Source organism: Lingula anatina, chromosome 4 (genome assembly GCF_051362555.1).
Source record: "Lingula anatina isolate TDL-2025a chromosome 4, LinAna3.0, whole genome shotgun sequence".
NCBI lineage: Eukaryota > Metazoa > Brachiopoda > Lingulata > Lingulida > Lingulidae > Lingula > Lingula anatina.
Genome location: NC_141770.1, coordinates 26,238,893 through 26,263,905, shown reverse-complemented (window position 1 = coordinate 26,263,905; position 25,013 = coordinate 26,238,893). Strand labels below are relative to the sequence as shown.

Here is a 25,013-nt window from a genome sequence, read left to right as displayed (position 1 = left end):
AAAAGGTGTCAATGATTTCGCGTGTTGTTCGAGAGCCTTCCCCCAGCACACGTGAGTTTTCGCAGGTGAGAGCGCCCCGCACGCGAGGCGAGGTAAAATTTTCTTGGTGTTTTTCAACCGGCGTTGTCTCTAAGTGTGGGTATTGCAGAGTTCAGCGAGAGATAGCTGAGTTATGTAAATAGAGGAAACGTAAAATAACAAGAAACAATCAAGAACCGAGTCGGTTATTCCAGTGGGCATTGCCTTTCAGACATGGAAATAATTTAATAAAACGGCTCGGGTTATTTTAGAGTTTTTTCTCTGCTTTCTCTCTCGCCGCCAGGTGTTAGTTAGTGGTTTATTACACTGACAGCTAAATAGAACCAAGATAAGTCAACAGTTCAAAATATGAATAAAACGCCCTGATGATAAAAACAATCTGCTTGAATACGCTTGTCATAGTGAGGTAGAGATAAAATAGACTCACTGGTTGACAAATTATAGTTTTTTTTGCTTAGAAGGGATTTTCTGGATAAAAAATTGTAAAAATCAGTTATTTTTGATTTCTCAGAATATATTGAATATCAAAACAACACGTGCACGCATGAATAAGACAAATAACGCGAAATGCGAAAGTACACAATATTATTTGTTTTTAATGACTCAATTTCAGTTTCCCTATTGGCAAGTGCTCCAATATAAAAATATATTTTTCTCAATATAGCAAAAAAAAAATATATATGTAAAATATTCATACATTCTTAATACTAGTATCTCTAAGCCAGTTATGTATATGTAACAAAAGTCAGACAAAAAAGAATCCAACCTTTTTTTCGTTTTTTAAAATTATATTCAATCAAATTGAATAAATAGATTAATAAATAAAACATTTGTCTCTTTAAGCAATGATTCTACTAATACTTTTTTATTTTGATTAAATAGATTTTTATATAAATTAAGAAAAAATGGGAAAACAGTCCATATAAATCGCTGTTGCTTGACCGTGTTCGTTTCTTTTTACTCTGTTGAAATAAGACCTGGAACACGTAACATTTTTCTCATTCACTTTAATTAACGTCCGATGACTCATGGTTAGCTCGCTGTCTGGCAGGCACCTGTCAAAATTCCTCTGGGCAGCACGTGGTCATCGACGTCATCATCCTGACGTAACAACACCTGGCTGACGTCACGAATCCCTCCAAGTGAACTGAAAAGACAAACGTTTGATAATTATTAGTCGAATTTTACTACAAAAAAGGGAAACTTGGTAATACGCTAAAAATTGAATTTCCCTTTCAAATTGTATTGTTCATGCTTTTACAAGAATGTGATGAAGAATCATAAACAGTAATCTCAACCAAGTACATAACTCCACTAATACTTGAAAATGTTAATTTTTCTAAACATTTATTCTTGAGATTTTCAGATTATCAAATAATGAGCAAAGCATGATTTCCACAGATTTGTCCCATGAAAACTTTGGTACATAGATCAAGCGTTGGTGCTTTATCTCTACCTTTTATTATTTTCAAAATTAAATTTCATCAATTTATTATTATTATTATTATTATTATTATTATTATTATTATTATTATTATTTGTATCAGTATGTGCTCTTGCCTTGTCTCGGTTGAAAACCTGTTGAATACCAAACACCTTCACCGTCGGGAAGATTGCATTAATTGCAACTTATATGATTATGAAATAATAGGCATTTAATTCTGACAAAAGACGATTGTGAAAATGAAAGATCATTTTCGAAGCCAAATCCGGGGTTTCTCCCCATTTCACGGACACTTTCCCGCGTTTCCAAATGAGACCCTGGATTAAGTCTGCGATTGCATAACCAACTCAAACAGCAATTAATGGTGTCTATGGCGTTCATTGCCTAATCGATGCCACTGTTATGCTTGTCGAAACTTTGGTTACATTCTGGTCTCCACAGCTTACGCAACAAGGTTCCATCTTTATTGTTCAAAAGTCACGTATCGATTTTCGTGACGTAAATAGCACACATGGTTGAAGAGGCGTGGATATCGGACCGTTAATTAAATGTACTGAAACGCTGAAGAATTAATACGTCAGTGTTTATCTGACCGTATCAGTGCATTGAATATCCCAAAGAGAGTGAAAAAAATAGAAGTAAAAATTCTAAAAAATAAGGCGCGCGTTTAATCTCCCTGTATAATTTCTTAGCGTTCATTTTCAGTAACTGCCATTCAAGGTGAACCTTTTTGCAGATGGACAGACGCTCAAGTGTCAGTTTTGGATTTTACATTACAAGTTTGACTAGATCTTATTTTATCATAATCTTCCTCTGGCCTGCAGATATGATAACTGATTGCTCTAAATATCATCTCCTACTGCAATAATTACCAATTATGAATTTTTATCAATGTGACAGAAGAACATCAAATTGCTTTATCAGATTCGAACTAGACTCGAAAGGTAATAAATTGATATTAGTTGATATATGAAGCAATTTATTATCATTGAAAGTTTTGTGTAACTGTCTTTGAGATGATTGTCTATGACAACTGTAATGAAATGTTATCTTACATCATTGCATAAGTAATTTTGTTAAATGCGTCTTAATTTTGTTAATTTTTTGGGATACCTCTTGTTGATGTAATTGAATGAAGATAGACTATCTGTGCATTTGTACTGCAAAGCATATACTATATTCTGTTACTGATTTTATTTTTGCAACCCTCTCTCTCTCTCTCTCACACACACACACACACACACGGCTTCTTTTTTTCTCTCTCTCTCTCTCATCCGCCGTTCTTGTCCCTTTAGTTCCCATTCATTGCCCGGTCTATTACGTAAATATTGTTGATAGTATGGGTAAATCAGTGCATCGTGAAATTTATCAAGTTAATGATGATGTCATTTTAATTGCCGCGTTAGTGCCATGTCAACGATCACGTTACAGTAAGGTCAGTGAGGAAGAAAACCAGAAAGATGGATAGATGGTCTAGTGAGGTTTTCTGGCTTAACCCACAGGGATGCTTAGAGCTGTGGGATAGCACTCATCATGAAAAAAGGGGGGGGGGATGAAAAACTCGCTTCTTATTTTAATATAAACTGTAGCAAATGGCTATTTCTCTAAAATTAGACCAATTATTTTAAGGGTTTAGATTACCATGCTTGACTGGTATGAACAAATTGTCTCTCGTTTGTGCGAAATATTTGTTCATTCGTGACCAAACTTTTCAGTATTTGAGACTTTCTACAAAGTCTGTTCAAAGATGGAATCTTATAATTCTGTTTAGTACATTAATTACTTAATTAATGACATTTGCTAGTTGTGTTTTTTGGGTAGCTGGGGCTGAGATTTAAAGGTTCCTCCAAAAAATCAAGGTTTTCTTTAAGTAAAACCATTTGGTTTGGAATTTAATCATTCAGAGAGCTCTTTTTAATCGGTTGTATTAAGTCAGTGCGTCCCTAGCTGCCAGCCCTCTTCAATCAATCGGTGTCAAGGTTTTTCCATCGCACTGGCGGTGAACCCAAACGCACGTCCAAATCTGATGATGATATGTGACTTCTACCCAAACGCGACGTCTGCAAGGAACGCTCCTCGCGAGAGAAAACTTGACAATCTGAACGGGCAATTTCGAAACGCTAAATAGCCCTGGTAAATTGACCATCAGTATCAATCTAGCCGGTACATCTCGGTACATCTTTGTTAAACTGTAATTACGGAAAAGTGCCGCACTGGGGATAGGTCCTGGTAGACCTTTGCCAGAAAAATATATTAAGAAGTTCGTGAAGTTTGCAAAGAAGATTCACATTTTGGAAACCCTGTTTTAAACCTTCAGTGCAACTGTATTGTAATGCATCATCTATTTAAAAATAGTTACTTCCTTACTTACTTCCCAGAATATAAGCTATTTATTAAAAAGTCAAAGGGCATGAAAAATTAATGATGAGAGACTGTCTTAACCTTTGCATTATTTTTTGACAAAGAGAGAGAGGGAGGGAGAGAGAGAGGGAGAGAGAGGGAGGGAAAGAGAAGGAGGGAGGGAGGGAGGAAGTCGCTCAGTAATGACCACGTCAGCCCTGCAAGCGATGATTGCTAGTGAAAGCCTGTGGGAGGCGAAACGCTCACGTGGCGACAGAGTGAAAAACAAGGCTCTCTGTCACAACCTACGGTCCTCCCAGCTGTCTGCGCTTGTCACCGGTGACAGCCGGACAGAAAATGGCGTTTGACTACTGGAAACTAGAGCTATTGATAATTAAGAAGTCACTGAGGACGAAAACGATTTGTGCTAGGATTTCTATGAACCCCTGTCCATCTTCGTTACTTTTTTTATTATAATTTATATCTTTTTGGATTTTTGTGTGTTTTTCAAATTTTTTCACCTTTCAGTTTTAGGGAAATAACTTAGTGTCAAGTAAAAGTGTTCCTTTCTTCATATCTTTTTTGTCGCCTCTTTTTTCATCAAAAGATAAGCTAACATTTTTATACGATCCAAAATTACATTCATTCTACACAACTTTTCTTTGGTTGATTGACCGCTACTTTTAAATTCCACAGCGTTTTTTCTCTTACAATTTCCTGATAACACACCAAGCTCCATAAATTCTATTCTGACACCGGTACACTCTGAAAGAATTCTCATTTTACTAATTAACCAGAAAATGGCCGCGGGCACATTTCCGGGATAACGACCAAATTCCTCAGAAATCAAACTCCTCTTTAAAACTTATATAGGCACCTGATGCGCGTTCCGTCTTGTGGATTATCATGTTGAAAGCTGGTGAAAAGTTTAATTTTTCTACGCAACATATGTTTTGAACATTGCGGCTTTGAGATTATCGGGCAGAATGATTGATGGCCCGTCATTGGCTAATTAATGGCCACTTAAACCTGTCGCGAGAGCCAAGGAGGACCGAAAAGGCGAAAAGGTGCCCGGTAAATAATTCTCAGAAAATTATAACGCTGGTTGATTGCCTCTCTAGCATATAAGTCAGCTGGTGCTGATATAAATCAAGCTAAATGTTCACAAAACCCACTTATGATTTTTGTATTTCGCTTGAAAAAAAAATTCGAGTTTAGAGCTAACAGTTTTGTCTGGACTGTTTTTCTCCTGTAATTGCTTTCAATAAAGCTTTGTATACAGAAGACTTGTTATTCTGTTTCCCGAACTGCTCTGACTTCTAGAATATTCATCACACCGTTGTCTGTACCTAATTAGTTTTAATATTAAGTCATATACTGCTCGAATACGTCTTCCTCTTGTAAATACAATTGACACTCCCTTGTTAGCTAAACTTACCTATGAAAATAACTTAGCCTATTCCTTAAAACAAAATAAAATGGTATATAAAAGGTTTTATCAAGTAACTGTAATTTCTGAATCTCATTTTACAACATGTTATACAACTTAAAAAATTCAATCCCTTTCCGATATTGAAACATTCAGAAATGACAAGCAATATAAACTAAAAATCAGTTATGTTTGCACAGACGACGGAATTTTCTAAATGTTTTTTATTTTCAGTTTTTGATGGCCTTATCGCCAAAATCAGCGGACAACTGAGCTAATATATAAAGAGTTGCTTCTTCATATAACGTTTTATCATTTTAATGATATTAAAGTATTTAATCGTGCTCACTAAAATTTCTACAAGATACAACAGTCTCCACATGGACGAGGTACCAATGCTTCGTTACTTACGATTTTAATTGATCCGGAATTAGGAGGGTTTACTACAAAGCAGCAAGTCATTTGTTCCTCGATCTCCTTATCGGATGTCTTAAAAGAGATAATCCTAAGGTGGTTCTAGAATTCGTCAGTGACTTACCTTTATACAAATACAACTGTTGTAGTATGTTCCAGAACCGTCTTGTTATTACGATGCGGGTATTTATTACTTGATTATGCGTGATTGTGAAACACCGATGTATCAGTCAATACCTTTCCCACCGTGATATTTTGGGTCATATCGTAATCTATGTATTTATTCGCAAATCCCTTGGTTTATCCTGTCATCTTTTAAGCCAGTTATTTGAATGTTTGCACGAAGGTTGCTTACCCAGTGATATATCCGTACCCTTACCCAATCAAGCAACTTGCTTATCTGTTGATTTATCTGTTTGCTTATTTGTGGACAAAACTTAACCTCATTTTTTTCTTCTCTCTGTTTATACATTTCCGAGCATATTTTGCTATGAGTATCGTCATAATAGTTTGTGTGCCCCAACTTTGTTTTCTTGTTAGTTTTGCAAGTGTTTGTCTAGGCGTTTTAACGTTTGGACCTACTACTTGTACCTCAGTAAAATAACCACAATTTTCACTGCTGAAAAAAAAGAAAACCCCGAGACAGTGGTCGCAGCTGAGGTTTATTGTGGGTTCTTTTCCAAGATTTTTTCCTTTGGTTTTGACTTAATTGGCATCTAATGGCAAATATGCGTCTATGTGGAAATGACTTTGATCAGAAATAGTCTGACACGCTTAGATTTTCGGATTCCAAGAAAAAAGTTATTATCCTACTCATTAACAAGTACAACAGCCATTGTTTTAAACACAAGAGAAAGAACAGTTATTATCGTGCGCTATAGACTTATGGAAAAAATTACGATAGATGATATTTTCAATATATAAAATTCAGTTCTAGAAGGATAACTAATAATTTCATTTGTCTGTTTTATCCACAAAAATTACAACTATAAAACATAAACAAAAACAAAGGATTGTTACTTGAAATACAGAGCAAAAACTTATTAACTTACTAGTTAATTGTTATTGGCGGGTTTGTATTTAGCAATGAAATTTCAATATTCTGTTGGTTAAGTACTCTATAATAACAGCCACTCAATATTTAACGGCAGAAAGTGTGTTGTAATACATTTAAAAATTACTCGAAAAACCATTCACACAAAATTGTACATTTAAATGAGATATTAAAAAAAATTAATTGATATTTGTAAGAAGACGTATTAGTGGAGACTTTGACGATACATGAGTGATCTTAAAGCCGGCGTAGGGTCATATATCGATGATAGCCCTCGGTATGACCATCAATCCGCGATAGCCTCCATCGCCGCTGGTGGTCAAAATCCAAGAACAATCAAGAAAACCCTGATGGTATCGACAACAGGAAACCAGTGTTTCAGAACTTCTGGCAGGCAGGATAGCACCTGGCAAATACCGCCCTATTATCACCCCCCTAGCTGTAGGTAAAGAGAACGGCAGGAATTTCAGAATGATGTCATATTAGTAGAATTTCATTGCTTTTCCGTCCACCTGATCAAACCAAAGTTTGTGTGTATTTTTCTACATGTGTGAGGAGGGTTTTAGGTGCAACCTGTCCACCGACAGTTGGGCTTGGAGAGCCTGCCAGACAGCTTGGGGAGAAGATGGCAGGGAGCGAGCAAGCACCGAGGAACGGACCTGAGAGAGATTTTTCTCGTTGGCCCACACAAAAAGGAGCAGGGAAGGAGTTGGTTTAATTGGTGCTTCCGCAGCTCGTTGGGGTATAATTGGGGAAACCTGTGAAAATAGTCCCGCGATTTCCAACATCTGATGTTGGTGCGGGAGTACAGGCGTGCTGCGGTAATATGTACAGATTACTCATTAGTCTTTTGCCCCGCCCCCTGGAGTTGGGGTATCAATAGAGCCCGATACCCCGTTCCCTGCCCCGCTACGCTTTGGGAAAGAATGACGCGAACGCGAGGGAAACAAACTGCCGAACAAGAGCCCTTTGAGGACCAAGAATCTGGTCTCTTCAGCCAGCGTTTACTTAAGTGACTGAAGGTCACCAAAAGTGTCAAAGGGTCAACCGTGGATTCCATTATAAATACCTGCTTTCTCTTTCAGACCAATTTCTTTGCATAGTACCCAACAAGTCAAAATCGATCTTACAGCTATTGAACAATAAGTTTATGATGGGCTCTTTCAAAGTTGTTAGCTCAGAAAACAAATAATCGATTAATTCAGTGCATTGAAATGCGGTTGGCAAAAGTCTAGTTGCCCTATAGGTGGGTTTAGTCGATCTTTTGACGTATTTCAATAGATAAAGGATGGAATTAAGCGGAAAACGCAAATTTTAATCTCTTGAATGGGTCGGGTGAGGAGAAAAGAATAACGGACCCGGTGATATTATTTGTATAACGCTCTCCTCAAAACACACAGCTATGAAAAGTTTTGTCATGTAATTTTATTACGGTTCCATAAGAGAGCCTGAACAATCGGAGCGCTATGCCTCCCTTATTATATCTCCATTCCACTAGGCGTGGGAATTTTAGAGGAGGTGTAAGCTAATTAACGGCTCATTATTCGACGCTTAATCTTTTTTGACGGTTTGTTTATTCCCCCAGCAAACGCACTCACTTCACGCGAGGGTCAAACTTCACTATGATACACGTCCCATCTCAAAATAAATTCTCCTTGAACTCGATGAAAAGAAATTGACATTACAATACTAACTTACATGGTAACTGAGGATTTTTGATAATATAATTCCATTTTCATCAATAAATAGTAAAATATAGCGCAATTCTAAAAACGATACCAAAAAAGACCTTTAACGTCTATTATCCGTAATATTTTTTCGTTTTCAAATGTGAAATAAAGACGAAAATTGAGGGTTTAAAATTAAATAATTATAGAATAAATCTCCAAATACTTCCAATGGAAATAGCTCATTTTTATATCAAAATGTCAATTTGTGATATTAAAATTATTATAACATATCACTTTTATCAATCTCTTAAAAAGACAAATGCTACACATCAACAAAGTCAATGTCGTGCGTGGGGGCATTCTATGAATGAAATGTTTCGTCATATCTCTGAGTTGAAAAGGAAGTGAACTTGACAAGTTTTTACCCGGTCGAAGAGCGTTGCTGAAAGACGTGCAGCTATCATCACGTCAGATGACTCGATGATGGTTCTTCTGACAGTTGGTGGAATTTGACGCCTCAACATCTTCATCATATCATTCAAATCATATTGTTTAAGTTGACATGAAGGTTTGTACAGAGATGCAGTTTTCTTATGAAATATGATGACAAGGAAATCCAGTTGATAACATTGCGATGCTGATACAGCTCTCGAGAATTCAAGAGTGGTTGGAGGAAAAACGAAATATATACTTTTGTGTGTGTGTGTGTGTGTGTGTGTATGTGTGTGTGTGTGGAGGAGAGAGAGAGAGAGAGATAGAGATAGAGGGGGGAGGGGGTCATGAAATCACTGATACAAAAACGACCATTCAATAAAAGTAAGCAGATAAACAAGATTAAAGGTACTTCAACTACAAGCCCCATAGTCCACCCAAACATTGCCATACACTGCAAATAACAATCCGATCACATCTAAGTCAATATTATTGTCCAGTTGGTGACCAAGTGGCCACTTATGAAAGCTTATCCTCCCCGCCAATTAGCGCGCGCGAAATATTGTCGTCTGCTAACCTTTCTCTCTTCTAATATTTTTCTAACGTGCCCCCGACTCTTAATCACGTGACCCAGTAAAAACAATGGCGAGTGAATCTTTGCAGTTTTAGGGTCTCTCAAAGCTATTTAATGGCGTATAGGGCACATATGGGATATGGGCTTTGTTTTATTAGTAATATATCCCGCTACGTCCAATTGGTAATGAACAGATAGGGCGCTGTTAAATTCATAAGACGTATTTGGCTGGAATAATTGGGGAAGTTTTAGAGGTTGGATGAATGTTTTTGTTTGGTATGGTGTAAAGTTAATATTGTCATTGTACTTCCAGTCCAACACGTGGGATTGTTTGAACGACGACAATTGTACATATTTCATTTTAAGAGTTAAACTGATACAATAATATCATTGTTTTAATAACCATGCTGCGATCAGTGTCATTTATCACGACTTTGCTTTTCGACTTTCTCCTTTTTCCCTCCTTGCTATTTTCATATTTGTATTTTGGTTGCTTTTTACGTGTTCCTCTTCCTCGGCAGCAAAATACGTCTGGTAAAAATTTCACTTTTGATATTTAGAAAATGACATAAAATCAAATAAAAGTATTTAATACACCTCGTATAATCGGACAATTAGGACGAAAGAAAGAATGTGTGAATGAACAAATACAATTAAATGCAAAAAAAGAGAAAAGGAGAAAAAATGCTGTAATCCATCACTTTATTTTCGTATTTGAGCCGCGATACCGACCGCTGATGAAAAATCTGTCAACCAAGCGCCACTTAAAAAGCGCCTAATCTCTCTTGCCAGCTGCTGATCGAAGGTTAAAAGCATCATTTTGCTCAAGTTTTGAAATTTTAGTCTAATCCTGAAATTGACTGGGGGTAGGTATTTACAGCCGCCGCTTGCTGTTATGTGCTAAAAGGTTCACGCTATGCGAACTATTTTCAGACAGAAACTTGGGAGTGATCTTCGCTATAATTGTGAATAATGACACTCACAGCGCGGCCGGTGAAGTGCCGCTTAAATTGATATGTTCACTGAGTTTATGATTTCTGACTGAAGAAAAAAACTGAAGAAAACAAAAATAGAGGAAAAGCGTGACATGGATTTAAACGCTAATCGATTTTGTTCCACTGGATAAAGACGGTGCACCACACAACGCGAGCGACGTCACAACTTCACTATCGTCTGCGGTTTCGATTACTCCCTTCAAATTTTACTTGTTTTGGAAGTTTTGGCAAAAAGTAGGTTGTGGTTAAAATTTAACTTCAAAACAAGGAGTTATGGTGACATTTATGTTGAGCTACATGCGTTTAAAAAGTTTCATCCATTTTTGTCCCTGCCAGCGTCTTTCAAAAACCACCCATGGAAATGGCTCCCAAATGCTGGGGGATATTTATACACACAAATAATTCTGTTCCAATTTCCCTTCTCTTGGTGCTCTTTCTAATTGTGTTAAAAAACGAAGGATCGGTTCTTCTCTTAAATGAAAACAGATCTTATTCTCTTGCGCACCCAGAAACCACTCGGTTTAACAATAAGCCCGTCTCTTTCATGCAAGTGGGAACCAGGTAAAAGCCCTAAGAGCTCGTCTAAAATTGGGACCAGCTGTTCTCGTTCCATGCCGGGCACAATTAGTCAAATCCTACCCCCAAACAGGAAACTTATGAAACTTTAGAAATTGCTCTCTTCAAGCGGTTCAACCCGCAGCGCCGAGTGCTCGTGACCTCTGTGCTCCAATCTATCACGGCAGATAGATGGAAAGAATAAACAAGAAAAGGGATATTTTTGTTTTGCAATATACAGGCATATTAAAAAAAGTACAATGGAATAGGTTTCCAGAGATTGTAAAATCGATGCATAAAATGATGGACATAATAAAAACAGTTATAACGATATAGAAAGGCCTTAAAAGAAAAAAGTAATTAACAGAAATAAGGATAATCGGAAAAAAAAATGGTAAAAATAGCTGCAGTATTTTTTAGAAATCACCAACAGGGACTTTGCCCATGTTGAAAAACATGTTTTTGAAATCAAAGATGTCGACACTAATTCTTTCTTTTTGGACCCTAGCATTCTTGCGTGATTCTATATACATGAGATCGTGAATGGTACTCTGTTTGTGAAGAACATGGATTCCTCGGGCATTCCTGATTTAATTGCACTCGTAGTAACGCCTTGTTTGTGCTAGTACCAGTTAGGAGATACGTTTGGAACGTTGTTCCCTAATAACAATGTGGTCAAACGTTAATCCTTTAGTACAATCCTTTTTTTGCTTTTTTTCACCAGTCTGGACCTCAAATGAGACCCTGGTCAAATAGGTAGGGCAAGGAATTAATCAGGACTTAAGAAAAAAATCTGAAATTCTTTCATGCTGGCATAAAAAATACCCTCTTTTACTGGGGAAGGAAGAACAATCAAAATGTCTCGTGCCGAGGCAATTCAAGGACAATTATATCGTCTGATAAGTCCCATTAAGAATCCATTGAAAATTCAGGTTTCATTTTTCTTAAATCACCGGCATGCCAAAGCCCTAGATGATGCAAACTGCCGGGTCCTACGAAAATGATGCGATCGAATAATGTATATTAAACGAGCTCTTCGCGTCCATCCTGCTCTAATTAGTTGTCATAGCAACGGTTCTGTAGCGGGTATGTGGTAGGGCTGAAGTAGCGGGGGCGAGCGAGAATAGTACGCTGTTCTATCTGCTAATTTGAGCCGGGGAAAGAAACTCGACACTAACAGGAATCAATTGAGGCCGTATAAAATATCAGGTTCAAGTAAGGGAGGGGGAATACAGGTGCTAGCATTTGATACCGAAAAAAAAAAGTAAAATAAGATAAAGCGCCCCGTTAACTGACAGTTGGAATCATAACGTCAGAAAGAAGCAATGAACCAGTCTGCAACAACTTAATTCCGGCGCATTCTCTTGCCAGACAATTTGGATATCACTTCTGAAGCACAGCTGTTAAGAATGAGTAAGGAGCAGACGTCGTACCACTGGGAAAATCAGAGAATTAAGACAATGCTTTAACGACAGGCAAACGCGTAGTTAATCAGCACGGTTCTCGTGGAGTTGCCGTTGTGCAATACTTTTGACTGGCAAACACTTGCTGTACTCTCCCCCAATTTACTTCTGTTTAGTAAACGTCCAAATCCTGGGAAAATTTTCCTCTCGCTGCTGCGGTAAAGCTATAGGCTTTCGCGCCGCTTTTTGCTTGTAGGAGTTCGGACGAAATGCCGATGATGTCATCCCGTTCTCTATCCCCCGGCGGTGAGCGTTCGTGTCGGGTTCAACCTTGGCTCACCGCGGGTGCGCGCTGATAAGAGCAAAAAGACGTGGCACTGCGATGCACGAATTCACCCCTGCAACCTCTCTCACTCCACGCGCAACACCGCCATATTTCTTCAAGCTAATTGATGGACTAAATGCCTGTTTTCCTTACCTTCTTCTTTCAAAACAAATCTTGAGTTTGTTTTTAATATTACATATTACTATCCCGTTTAAATCTATCTTTGAAAAGGGATCATGGGTTTCACTTTGTCACGCGCTTAGCACATTAACTTTTATTTATTTATGGAAACTGATAATCTTAAAAAGTTAAGCCAGTAATTTGCTCTGAAATTAAATCAAAATCGGGCGTTTGAAGACAGTAAAAGAGAGAGAGAGAGAGAGAGAGAGAGAGAGAGAAAGAGAGAGAGTTTAAGATGTAAAAAGGCTAGTTCTTTCTGTAAAAGCGTAAATATCAATCCAGTGAGTGGATACAGTGAAACCATGATATCGTTATCAATATGAAGTAGCGGCCCCGCTTTTACTATGTAGTCAGTAGCTAGACAAACCATCACTAAGATAGCAAGTGCACGTGAAAACCCAACAGACTATGAACAATGCTAAACCATAAGAGTATATATCCTATTTTATATAAATAATGCTTTATCAAGACAATCATACTCACTTTTGAAATTTAATTGCAATAAACGTATTAAGAAGCCAAGATCATTTCAACTGCTATAAACACAACCTTTGTCTTAATGAAAGGAAAGCATTGTTGCTAAATTTGTGCTTGTAAATTAAAAGCAATATATAGTAACGCTTTCAAAACCTATCTCTACATTTGAGCTTACTTCCACGCTGCATCTGTAAACCTACCTGTACTTATTATCTAAATTATAGATCATCTGTAATGATATGAAAGTACCCATATTTTTTCTGTACCGTGAAAAATCAGGTATGTAGTCAATCACAGCTCCTGTAAATTTTGTGATGGCACCAGTGAAAATCTTTGCACTGTGACATAACAATGAATAAAAAAAGAAATTAGAGGATGGATACTGCGACAAAAGTTGTTTATCAAAATGAAAAAGAGGTATATAAAAAGGATATGGATTAAGAATGAGGGTTAGAAACAAATATCAGCACAGTACACCTTGTCAGCCACTAAAATAATTGAGGTAACTTACAAATCACGTTTCCAATTTAAAAAGAACATGTTAAGGGCAACCTTGTTTTTAATAATGGAAATAATAGGATCGGCGCTCGCGTGGCAAGTAGTAATTTTTTGGCCGGGTTGGCCTTTCTCTAACATCCGCGAGCGTTTATTATGAAGAAAATACATTTCTTATAAAGAGAATAATTTTTAAGTGCAAGCAAAAGGTTTTGGCATGTCTTCAAGGTGGGGAATTAGTTAGACCCTATGATGTTTACGCTAGTCTTCTATGATTTAAAGATGTTATGAGGTGAAGAAGCTTCAAAGATGTCGGGTGCGTGTTCCGCGATCTTACTATAAGCAGTGCTTTTAATTCTTGTCAACTATTTAGGAATTTTCATGAATGCAATAACAGAAAAAAGGCGTGATTGTTTGAACATATTCACTCATGAATCTTCTTTTCTTTAAATCTCAGCAAATACTTATAATATGGTATGAGTTGTATATTTTCCGCAATAATCAAATTTTAGACATTACCTAAGCAAAAATAACGATGATAATTGTAAATGATTTTTTTTAGGAATAAAGCAAAATATATTGCCAGTCGTCACCATTTTGATAACTAATTTGACTGACAACTGCCTAACCCGCCAATCAAAGCTATCAATCGATTCTCTCCGTATGCACACAAATATTCTCCCCGTGTCGATATGCCACGACTGTTGTTTTACTGGCTTCTTCTGTTTGGATTAAGTGGCTCAGACAACGATAAAATAAGATCAGGAATGAGTGACTGAGTTTCACGCCACTGGTTTGGCCATGTGGTGTTACTCATCCCTGTGCCAGTGGATAGAAGGGACGTGGTCGGAATTATGAATGAATCTAAATATCGTACAGTATTGTACGCCGTGGTGGTTGAATGACATATCATTAAATTTGGCGTGATTTTAAGTTTCTGAATTTTTGGTTACATATAGTTGATGCAAAGATTTATATATTTCCTTTTGTGGGTAAATTTAATGTGTATTATTGTGTGTCAGAGAGAGAGAGAGAGAGAGAGAGAGAGAGAGAGAGAGAGAGATACAGAGAGATGTACATGCACTGTAAAAAACTAAAACTACACAAAGTTCTTCACAAAATTTAAATCATCACACGAAAGAAGAGTTACACTTTAACACAATGAGCCCACACCTTTCATATCCTTCTCCTTTTCCTCCTAAATCTACTATCACAAAATCACTCTCGTGTTTCACCCACAATTTCGACTTGGATGTCTCTTTGTCCGCTGACAATAATAATTTTCAGTCGACGCACAAGTGGGGCAGCTCTGTCTTGTATTTTGTTCATTTTTTTATTATAGACATATTGAGTAATTGAAAGTGAAGCGCAATATTGGCTCATATCCTTAGGGTAGAAATAATTCGGATGTTATTATCATGGTTCGCATTTTACGGATAAATGATTCCTGGAATGCGCATTGCCTGAGAGTTGTGGGTGATTTTCATGTATTAACTTGGTTTAGATTTGATGAAGGATATTTTGTAAATTAAAACAGTACATAACAAGTGAAAACCGAGTTTGTAGATGATCCGTTGTGATAGTGTTAACGTTATTCTTTTATTTTTATGGTAATTTTTTTTATTTTATTCATTTCCATTTGTATTATACATAATCAATATTTCTGTGGTGCATTTGCTTGCAATTAACTTATCATAGAGTATAGCATGTTGAACCATTGAACGAGATCTCTATAATATTCTTTGGGAGACAAAATGTCACAAATATTAATATATTAAATTGGGGATTAAAATTTTACTCTTAGTGGAAAGGACGGCACGTGATAGCTTATATATACACGGCCATGTTATTATATATACGGCCATGTTATACAGCATAATCCATGGTACGCTGAATAAATTCAAGGACAATGCTATAACGCAAAATTGTAAAGGATGAAATGTATTATGCAAGCATCAGCAATGAAAAGTGACAAAAATGCCGAAATAAAAACATCCGAAATCTTTTAAATCTGCTTATTACGTCTCGCTACTTTACATGTTTGCTTTATAACAAGAAACAGCTTTTAAACAAATACACCCTATTCTTTAAACAGGAATACATTTCAACATTTTCATCAACATTTTCACGGCCAATGCAGCCATCTATCTTTTTCTACGAATAAGAAGACAATCCAGATATTTTGGAGACAAAAAGAAGGAAGACCGTATACCTTATCATGCTTTGACTATTGCAATATCAAATTAATATAGTTCAATTTTCAAATGAGGAATTAAACTATTCTAAGAAATTAAGTGCATTAGTAAGTGTCATCCAGGACTCTCCGCAGTTAGCCGGTAAACAGGTGAAACGCGAACATTGTATCAATAGACAAACACTATCTCCACTAATTTTCTAAATAAACAAAAATGTCCGTTTGTCTTATAATAATAATCTTCAAATTGACTGACACTTCAGTTAACGAAATATTTATGTTTTTATCTCTCTGTGCCTAGACAATTTCATTGTTTCCCCCCAACTAAATCAACCATTTAAGAGACCAAATATAACAAAATTAAATGAAGAAAACAGGACGGTGGATAAAACCGGCGTTCACTTGCGGCATAATAATAGTGCAAGCTTAACGAGCTGTACGCGCGTACTCTAGTTAATAGGTAGGTAAAGATGGTAGTAGATTATCGGCTTACGGACCCGGGGTTTGCACAATGGAGGTTGATCGGTATCTAGGGACCGATTAAATGGGTGGGAAGCTGGTCCTCCAGGGAGTGACCACGCCACGTGCAAGACAACCCTACTTAGTGTCAGAATTCCGAGGAGAAGAATTTCCAGGAAGATTTATTTTATCAGCAATTATTGTTAGTGACAGCGACCGGCAATTCGTATCGTTAATCGGCTAATTTGAAGACTAATTGTTTCTGCGAAAATAATTCATTTATTCATCACATAAATGTTGTAATTATCTTTAAGTCGAGGTTTAATTGTTTCTTAGAAGATTATACAACTTGGAATTGCCTGTCTATAAATCATTTTCCTTGAGTGCCAATGCAGTCACAAATGCTGAACTCAAAAGAACAGTTGCAATATCGTAGATACTTTTAGGTTTACAGACCAGAATAAAATTAATAAAAATTCATCATACAAAAATAAATCTCTGAAAGAATCCCTTTGTAAACTGATATGATAATTAAACAAAGTAATGAAAGAATATTTGTTTCGGAGCACATTATAAGTCAAGTGATATCTTAAAGATCTATTATTTTATGGCATTTGGCTTCTCGTTCAGCTAGGTCATTGTGCGGATCTTAAAGAGAGAATGAAAGAGAAAACGTAAAAAGGACAGCCTCATCGACAACACTTATTGAATTATTTCTAACGGAAACAATGCGACTGGCGTAATGAAAAGCATCTTTTCAGGAAATGATGCCATTTTTGTCTCCTAGGCGTTTTTGATTTCGGACAAGAATATAGAATCTTTCAAAATTGGCGAAGTTAAAAATTGTGTCTTTAATAAAGGGTCGCAGCAAGCAAACGAAGCCTGCTCAGCCTTTATCATACGCGAGTATTCAAATCAGAAAAAAATACAATGTGATAAAATCCTGCGTGTACTAAAATACCTTTCAAATATTTGGTTGGCTTTCCTATTGCTGGGGGAAAAGCGTCCATTTAAATATTTTAAAAGTATTTGTAAAAGAATTATTAATTCTTAATTTGTATACAATGTTCTTATTGACAATGCCATAATCAAACAACGAAGATAAAGAACAGCGTTTAAATATTCACTTGTTTTCCTGTATTTCCTTTTACTATTTCATGAATTCAACGTACACAATATCACTTCAGCTTTTTGTTTATGAAATAATGGTGATAGATTAAAATCATGATTTAAAGATAAAGAGAGCTTTTCGGTACCAAAAACAACAGTCAGGGGATAGTGTTCTAAGTGGAGGAATGATCAAACGCACGGGGTGTGACAAACTTCCCCCTGTATTACAAATTCAGATGAAAATAACTTCCTTGCTAATTGTGGAGTAATCTGCCGTCACATTCCTGTTTACTGTACACATCCTGTTGTGTGGAGAGAGCAGAGAGATAACAAAACAATAGGCAGGGGAAGAAGATCCCGTCTAAAAATACTGACACCACCAAGACCAACAAAGGGAGGACGCGTACCCATTAGGTGAACTGAATAGGAGGGCGGATATCAAAGCCGGCCAACAACACCTCTCTAAAGAACCAAGAATTAATAAATAGATTCGCACTTTGGTTGTGAGTACACCGACAATAGTCTTCCGCTGTCTTCCAAAATTTTCTGTTTTGACGCAGACGACGAAAACTGGAACAAAAATGGCCGCGCCGCGACTCCTTTTCAGCCGGAAAGGGATGCGAATGTTGGAATGATAATGTGCTCTCTTCCGTGATTATGAAGGGTTGCCGAGTAATTTGCACCGTCTGCCGAAAATCTTCAACACGTGGCTTGCACATTTTTGGTGAAAGGTAGGCTTCAAAACAAGCCAAGTTGTTCGAAACGTGAGCCGCTGAAACACTATTTTTCATCTTCAATAAAGAGCGAAGCCCGGGGGCACGATCTTCCGTACGAGATGTTTTATTCTCAGTATCCCCTTAGCGAACCACAATTTAATCGAATTTAATCAGATTTCTATTAGGCATAAACAGGGTAAAATTTGCCACTAAATTGAATTTTAATGAAGTGGGGATTTGTTGATAAAAATCAGCCCGGAATCGGGAGCGCGAGACGAGGCTATATTCTTTTCAAGGACGCAGACGACATGAAATGAACAATTAATTTCCACCTTTCCCGCGAAAGTCGGGGGGCTACGTTATAAAAACATGTAGCGTGGTGGTTCCATAAATCACGGAGAAAAACTCACGTATATCATTAAAGTACTCACACACATTCACACTTTCATTGAAAGGCCTGTCAATCATTCCTCAGCGTCTGTTAGCGAACGCTGTTCCTTTTTCACGCTTGTTGTTCTACCAACCAAGTATATCTCTGCATAATACTATTGATAAACTCAACACGGACCTTATTAAGACTAAAAAATAGAAAATATAATTGATTCAAACAAACCTTATTTTTTCTGTACAACGGCCACATTTCGTTCTATCGGGTTTACCTCGAAGCGCGTGTGTATGAAAACCCATCAGAGGCAAATCAGTTAAAGTAAGTTGACAGAGATAACAACTTCCAACCACCCGAACGATGTTATATTTACCAGCTAAATGGACCAAAAACTCTTGCAACACGTTAGCCTACAAGTTGTAAACTAAATAGTCTGCAGAAGTGGCAGAATACACAAACTAAGGCGCAAGTTCAGCCTCCTTAAATATTTAACACTATACACTTTCTATTATTAGAGAAAACAGATTTCATTTCTAACACAAATTTACAGGCTTTATTGTGATATTTAAGTTGAAGCATTGCTGTTTTCGCATCTAAGTAAGCATGAATGATTTAAAACAAATGCTAAGGACGTGGAGGGATATTCAATACTGAAAGATACGGGCAGACGACAGTTGGTCCAATGTTGTTCTCATTGACCCGCCAAAGTGCGGTTGAGTCGTCTGCTTCATTGCCACCAAATTTATGCCTCTCTTACTCGAAGGCACTTCATAACCTAATATGTTTATGAACAGCCTTAGATACTTCCTAGCCGCTACTTCTCACGCTTTTTGTGGGCACTGGGTAAATTTACATTCCATTGTTGATATTTTGTTCATTTCGACCTGTACGTGTTCGTTTGTGTGACTGTGTGTGTTACACGGGGGGAGGCACGGGGCTATTTTGGCTAGGATTTACCTGGGCGATTTAACACCAGTTACCTAGGCAGTTTTAATTGGCTTGTTTCTGCTTGTTAATACATTCAGGCAATTTGTGTTCGGCCTCCCCTTTCCAAACATTACACCCTTTTTGCCTCTACACGCCCACCGAAAAGGAGCAAACTTATTACGAGATGGACGGAATCCCGTTAGCAGAGCTTTGTTCAAATAATGTGCACAAACACAATGCGATCTACCCCTAGGTTCTTGGAGGAGCGGACAAAACCGCTTTTGCACGCTCGCTATTCACTTAACGGGGCCTATTCACACCCGACTACAGGGCTGGAAAATAGGCCTTACAATTCCTTAAAGCTAACGCAAATACATTGCATAGAAATCACACGAAATTGCTGCCAAAGGGTCGGACCAATTCTCCGTTTACGCCTCACTGGAGAATAATTTTGCAAAAATCAAATGAAACGGTAAATGGAAAGGCACGAATATTTTTCCCGCGTGGGTCTTGGTAGGTTTGTCCTGTCTACGTAAGGGAGGCTTAAGACCGTCAAAGGGGTCTCCTCTAGGGGTGGATGCAGTTATAAACGTATTATCGACAACACCTTGGTGTATCTAGTTGTGCGTTTACAGTAGCCGGCTTAAAGGCAGAGCAAATAGATCTAAGCACATTAATTGTTGACCGATCTCCTTGACATTGTTAGCACAGCGCTGTACCGAACACTTAAGCTAGTGAAACTTACACAATTCCTCTTAACTTTGATGTCCCCCGCGCTCCCTGCGTCGCACACCGGTGGGAAAACTGTCAGGTACTTTCTCACGGAAAGGGAGGAGGCTCGTCCGGGAGTGGCCGCTCGCTCCTCGGTCGCTGTTTCACCGTCGGCAGCAACGCCATCGTCCCCCGCTAGCACCTACACGAGTCCAGCTGCAGGACCCTCGGGCAAAGATGGCCAAAATTTGGGCAGTGGCCGCGGCACCCTGCCTGGACATCGGTAACCCGGGATTTCCTTTGCTGCCACCGGTAATCAGTAACAGCTGTGAGAGAAGCGATCTCATTTACGTTGTCTGGGAACAATAGCTTTCAGACCGGCCTGCCACTTTCTCTGACAGCTTCCAAGTCAGTTCTGAAATCCTCAACCTTGCTCTGCCTTTGGTTTATCAGGAATATGTTGTTTTTATCGCGTTCGGGTCCTGGTTTTGCTTACTTTAAAAATTGATCCTCCAAACACACTGCCTGAACATCTTTATTTTCTCTTATCATGCATCAATACTATACTCGAGTACAGCAATAATGTTTTGCTTTACAAGTGTTTGTAAGTGTCTCTCTTTATGCGGGTATTCATTTGATTATAATCGGTTTATGTTAGATCTTGTCGAGTGCTTATTTTCCAGCAAAATATCCACAAAGAAAACATTTTCTCCCTGTGTGCTAAAACTGGGGCAAAACAACAGGGCAAAAATGAACTGGGACGTCTTGACAGCCTTTGCAGTGTCAATTTCCCCAACCCAGCCCTCAGTTGCAAAGTTTTTCTAGCTTTGGCAGTCAAACTGACATCGAATCATTGAAAAGCTCATCTAAGCATAATTATGATATTCTGAAAAGCCCTCCATTGTGTGTGGCCGAGCACTGACTAATCGGAGATGTGATTGGTCCGATTACACGCATGGGTGGGGCTTAGTTTCCTTATACGGCAGCTTGGCATAACAACAAATCATGTGATAGCCCATGTTGACGTGAGAGGGGGCTTGCTGGAGTAATATTAAGGAGATCTACAAGTTGATCTTTCTGAGATAAACACACACACAATCAAATAGGTCTGTCAGTGTGAAGGTAGACCGAGTAACACAGTGAAAAGGAGGAAGGAAAGAAGTGGCAGCAAGCAAGACGCTAAAGCCAGATAATAGTAGGAAGAGAGGAAGAAGTCCACCGCGTAAGAACGTGTTCAGTTTAGATGTGCTCTGTCATGCAGCCAATGCAGGCGGGCGGGACTCTCCAGACGCGGTACCCGGCCCACTCCATGACTGCTATGCCTTCCAACCCCAGCGGCCTAGGGATGGTGCCGAGCATGCCTTCCTTCTACGACACACAGAACTACTACAGGCACCAGTCACCCTCGGGGTACCCCTCGACCGGTATGTCCATGGGGCCAACGGGAATGACCATGTATCCAGACCAGTACGCCATGCACAGGCCTTCTCCCTACGGCCACCAGCCGTACGGGCCCCAGACCACCCCCAAGGATATGGTGAAACCCCCTTACAGCTACATCGCTCTCATAGCCATGTCCATTATGAGCGCCCCGGAGAAGAAGGTCACGCTGAACGGGATCTATCAGTTTATTATGGACAGGTTTCCATATTATCGAGAAAATAAGCAAGGCTGGCAGAACTCCATACGCCACAATCTCAGCCTTAATGAGTGCTTCATCAAGGTTCCTCGCGATGACAAGAAGCCAGGGAAGGGCAGCTACTGGTCCCTGGACCCTGACAGCTATAATATGTTCGACAACGGCAGTTATCTGAGACGCAGGAGGAGGTTCAAGAAGAAAGACGCTCTGAAGGACCGCGAGGAGCGTGATAAATCATCTGCGTCGTTCACGGATGGACAGAAAAGCGGGATTGATGGAGGGATGAGTGATGGGGATTCTCAGGGACAGACAGGGGAAAGTGACCCCTCGGATTTGGAGTTAAAATCCCAGCAACAACAACAGCAACAGCAGCAACAACAACATCAACAGCAGCAGCAGCATCTCATGGTATCTTCCGAATCCAACACTCCGGGCTCAAGCAATTTAGTTCAAACCAAACTCGAACCCATTGACTCGATGAGTAATGGCGGCATGAAGCAATCCTCCTCGCAGAATTCTCTCCCTATTCCGCCAGACCCGCTAACATACGACTCTGTGGCGGTGAGTTCCGTGAACAACTTTTCCGTGGAAAATATTATGACCACACAAAGCTCGGATCTGACTATGTTAACGTCTGTCTCTCGACCGGGGGCGTCTTCCCAGTTGATCTCTCCCCAGCCCCTGTCAGCCTACGGCCGTCCCCTGCAGACCTCCAGCCCCATGGGTTACGCCGCTCTCAACAACGCAGCTGCTTCCGTGTTCCCAGGGGAGCGTCCCCTAAGCTCTGGCATGCCCTCCATGGCCGCCATGTCCGGGGCAACTGACGACCAGGGGTTGTCTATGAACATGACGCACCAAGCCCCTGCCTATTCCCGTACACCCAATTCCTGGTATCTTCCTGCTTCAAATGTGACGGATTTGAGTCATGGAGGCGCGGACATTAATAACTCTTACCTGTACAGTTCCACAGCGCAACAGACGGCGACATCGGACAGCTGTCAGCTTGCCGCCTACAGAGGCCCATATAAGACTTCGCCCTACGCCTATGACTGTACCAAATATTAGTGTGAACTCTTGTGACTCTGTGACTTCACGCCCTACTACTTCTACTTCACGGCATGTTGTTAATTTACTGCCTGTAAGTACCCAAATGATCACATTGCCGAGGCAAAATAATTCACAGAAATTTCATGGGATGAATTTTCCACTGAAAAACGTGCTGGAATTTTGCGGCGGGTGTTGGTGTTCTGTCAAGAAAGCTCGATATTTATTTACTGAGAACAAGTTGTAATTATTTAGTAATTCTGTCCAATTATATTTATTTCTTGACAGGCGTTAAATACTCGATCCTTGAAAAATACAGTTCGTGTTGTATGCCACAAAAATTGCCAAAAAATGTATATGAGATTTAATTTGGTGAAAATTTAACCCAGTTAATTCTGTGAATATTTTTGTGAGTGGAGAGTAAAAGTATAAGGCACGCAGGGTGTTGTTATGATTAATTTGAATCTCTGGTTGAAGCATTAAGTTTATATAGCTGTAAAGGACGTGATGAAATGGACTCCAAATTTACGTCCAAAAGTCCTGTGTCTAGCTCTGGTAACATATGTCTCAAGTTTTCGGACCAGCGAGTGTCATCAAAAGGACAGGAAGCGTCGTAAAATTACTTTATCTGTGACAGTTACCCCGTCATTCAGTTTGTTTATTTTGCTGTACAATTTGTTGAAAGAGGCGGGCAAGTGATCTATTCAAACAGACAGTATAGAGAGAGACAGTCAAGTCTATTGAGATCTTTTGTACCACAGAAATACTGTCACCATATTAGAAATTCGCCAGATAAACCCCGTGATAGCTAGCCTATAGGTAATGTGTGGAGAAAAATCATTAATTTTCTGACAATAATATACGGGCTCACCCGAAGATCTAGGTCGAAATAATATTTTTGAATTTGGATTAAATCCATCTTGAGCTCTGCATGTAGAGCAATTTTTTTTTTTTGTAAAAAATATGGCGGCGGGATCTGCAGTAGTTTTGTTTGTACTTAGATCCTGCATATACAAACTCTAAATTGTATCATAAATAACTTCGATTTGGTCCGTTGTTGGTTTATCACCTTAAGGAATTGATTGGTAGTATTATTATCAGTTGTTTTTAATTTTAGCACTAGATAATAGGTGCGTGTATTCTCAGTAAACAAGGTGAGCTGATAATAATCCAGATGTCAACAAATCTAGTGGGCTAAATCACACATTTTCTTGCTAAGGTTTATCGCCGTTTAAGCGCGTGTGTATGTAGTGTCATCTTAGGAAAATGAGCTAACGGTCGAAAAAAATGTGGTACACGGTTCTACAGTTATTGTTTTTATTTTTAATTTTTCATTTAATCTGTGCAAGGACACTTTTTTTCAAAATGTTAAGGAGTATTGATGGCACCGTTTATTTCGGTGTTCAGGAGTAATGGAGCAGGGTGCAAGAAGAGACAATTCCACTCTTTTTACTAACAATAATATTATAATTATAATAAAAGGCGATCGAGACAATCAAAAAAGATTTTACTCAGATATTTAAATATTTTTATAAGTTAAGGAACATCCTCTACGCAGTATACCAAAGTTTCTTTTTTGCTACACATGTTATAAATATTATTATTATATTATTCTTAGATAAATGTACAGAATTTGGTAGTAGCAAGTCGTCAGTATACTCACAATTCAATTTGTTCCTCCTAGAAAAAAAATGTACGTGTTTTGTAGCGTATTGGTATAGTTTTAGTCACATGCACTTAAGATGCAATAAACATTTTGTACTAAAATATTAATTTTATTGGTATTCATGCTTTTATACTTTTTAGAAAAAACTCGAGTGTGGAAATTAAATATTTTAACACACTGATTTTTATTCTAATATAATCAAATTTTAAATTAATTTTTAAAAAAATCAAAATTATAATGGTGACTATTAATATCAAATTTGATCAGAAGAAATATAAATAATTTTTCTTAATCATGTAAATTGGATGAATAAAATTGGAGGCGAAGAAAAAAAAA

At 38.4% G+C, this 25,013-nt stretch overlaps 1 protein-coding gene and 1 long non-coding RNA gene across 2 annotated transcripts; one reads left to right on the top strand and one right to left on the bottom strand.

The window, feature by feature from the left end:
• Window positions 1-611: 611 nt before the first annotated feature.
• LOC147762675 (uncharacterized) lies at window positions 612-18,908 on the bottom strand. The gene is made up of 2 exons (XR_015333810.1): window positions 5,791-18,908; window positions 612-1,186 (listed from the first exon to the last, which is right to left on the bottom strand). It is a non-coding gene; the product is annotated as an uncharacterized LOC147762675 (long non-coding RNA).
• A 2,400-nt stretch (window positions 18,909-21,308) lies between these two features.
• On the top strand, window positions 21,309-24,784 carry LOC106152424 (forkhead box protein C2-B-like). Its single transcript, XM_013525989.3, has one exon. The coding sequence runs from the start codon at window positions 21,572-21,574 to the stop codon at window positions 23,030-23,032; it is 1,461 nt and encodes a 486-aa protein (XP_013381443.1). The 5' UTR covers window positions 21,309-21,571; the 3' UTR covers window positions 23,033-24,784.
• The last annotated feature ends 229 nt before the right edge of the window (window positions 24,785-25,013 follow it).

Coding starts and splice junctions, on each gene's coding strand:
- LOC106152424 (XM_013525989.3), top strand. CDS start 21,572: ATGTGCTCTGTCATGCAGCCAATGCAGGCGGGCGGGACTCTCCAGACG.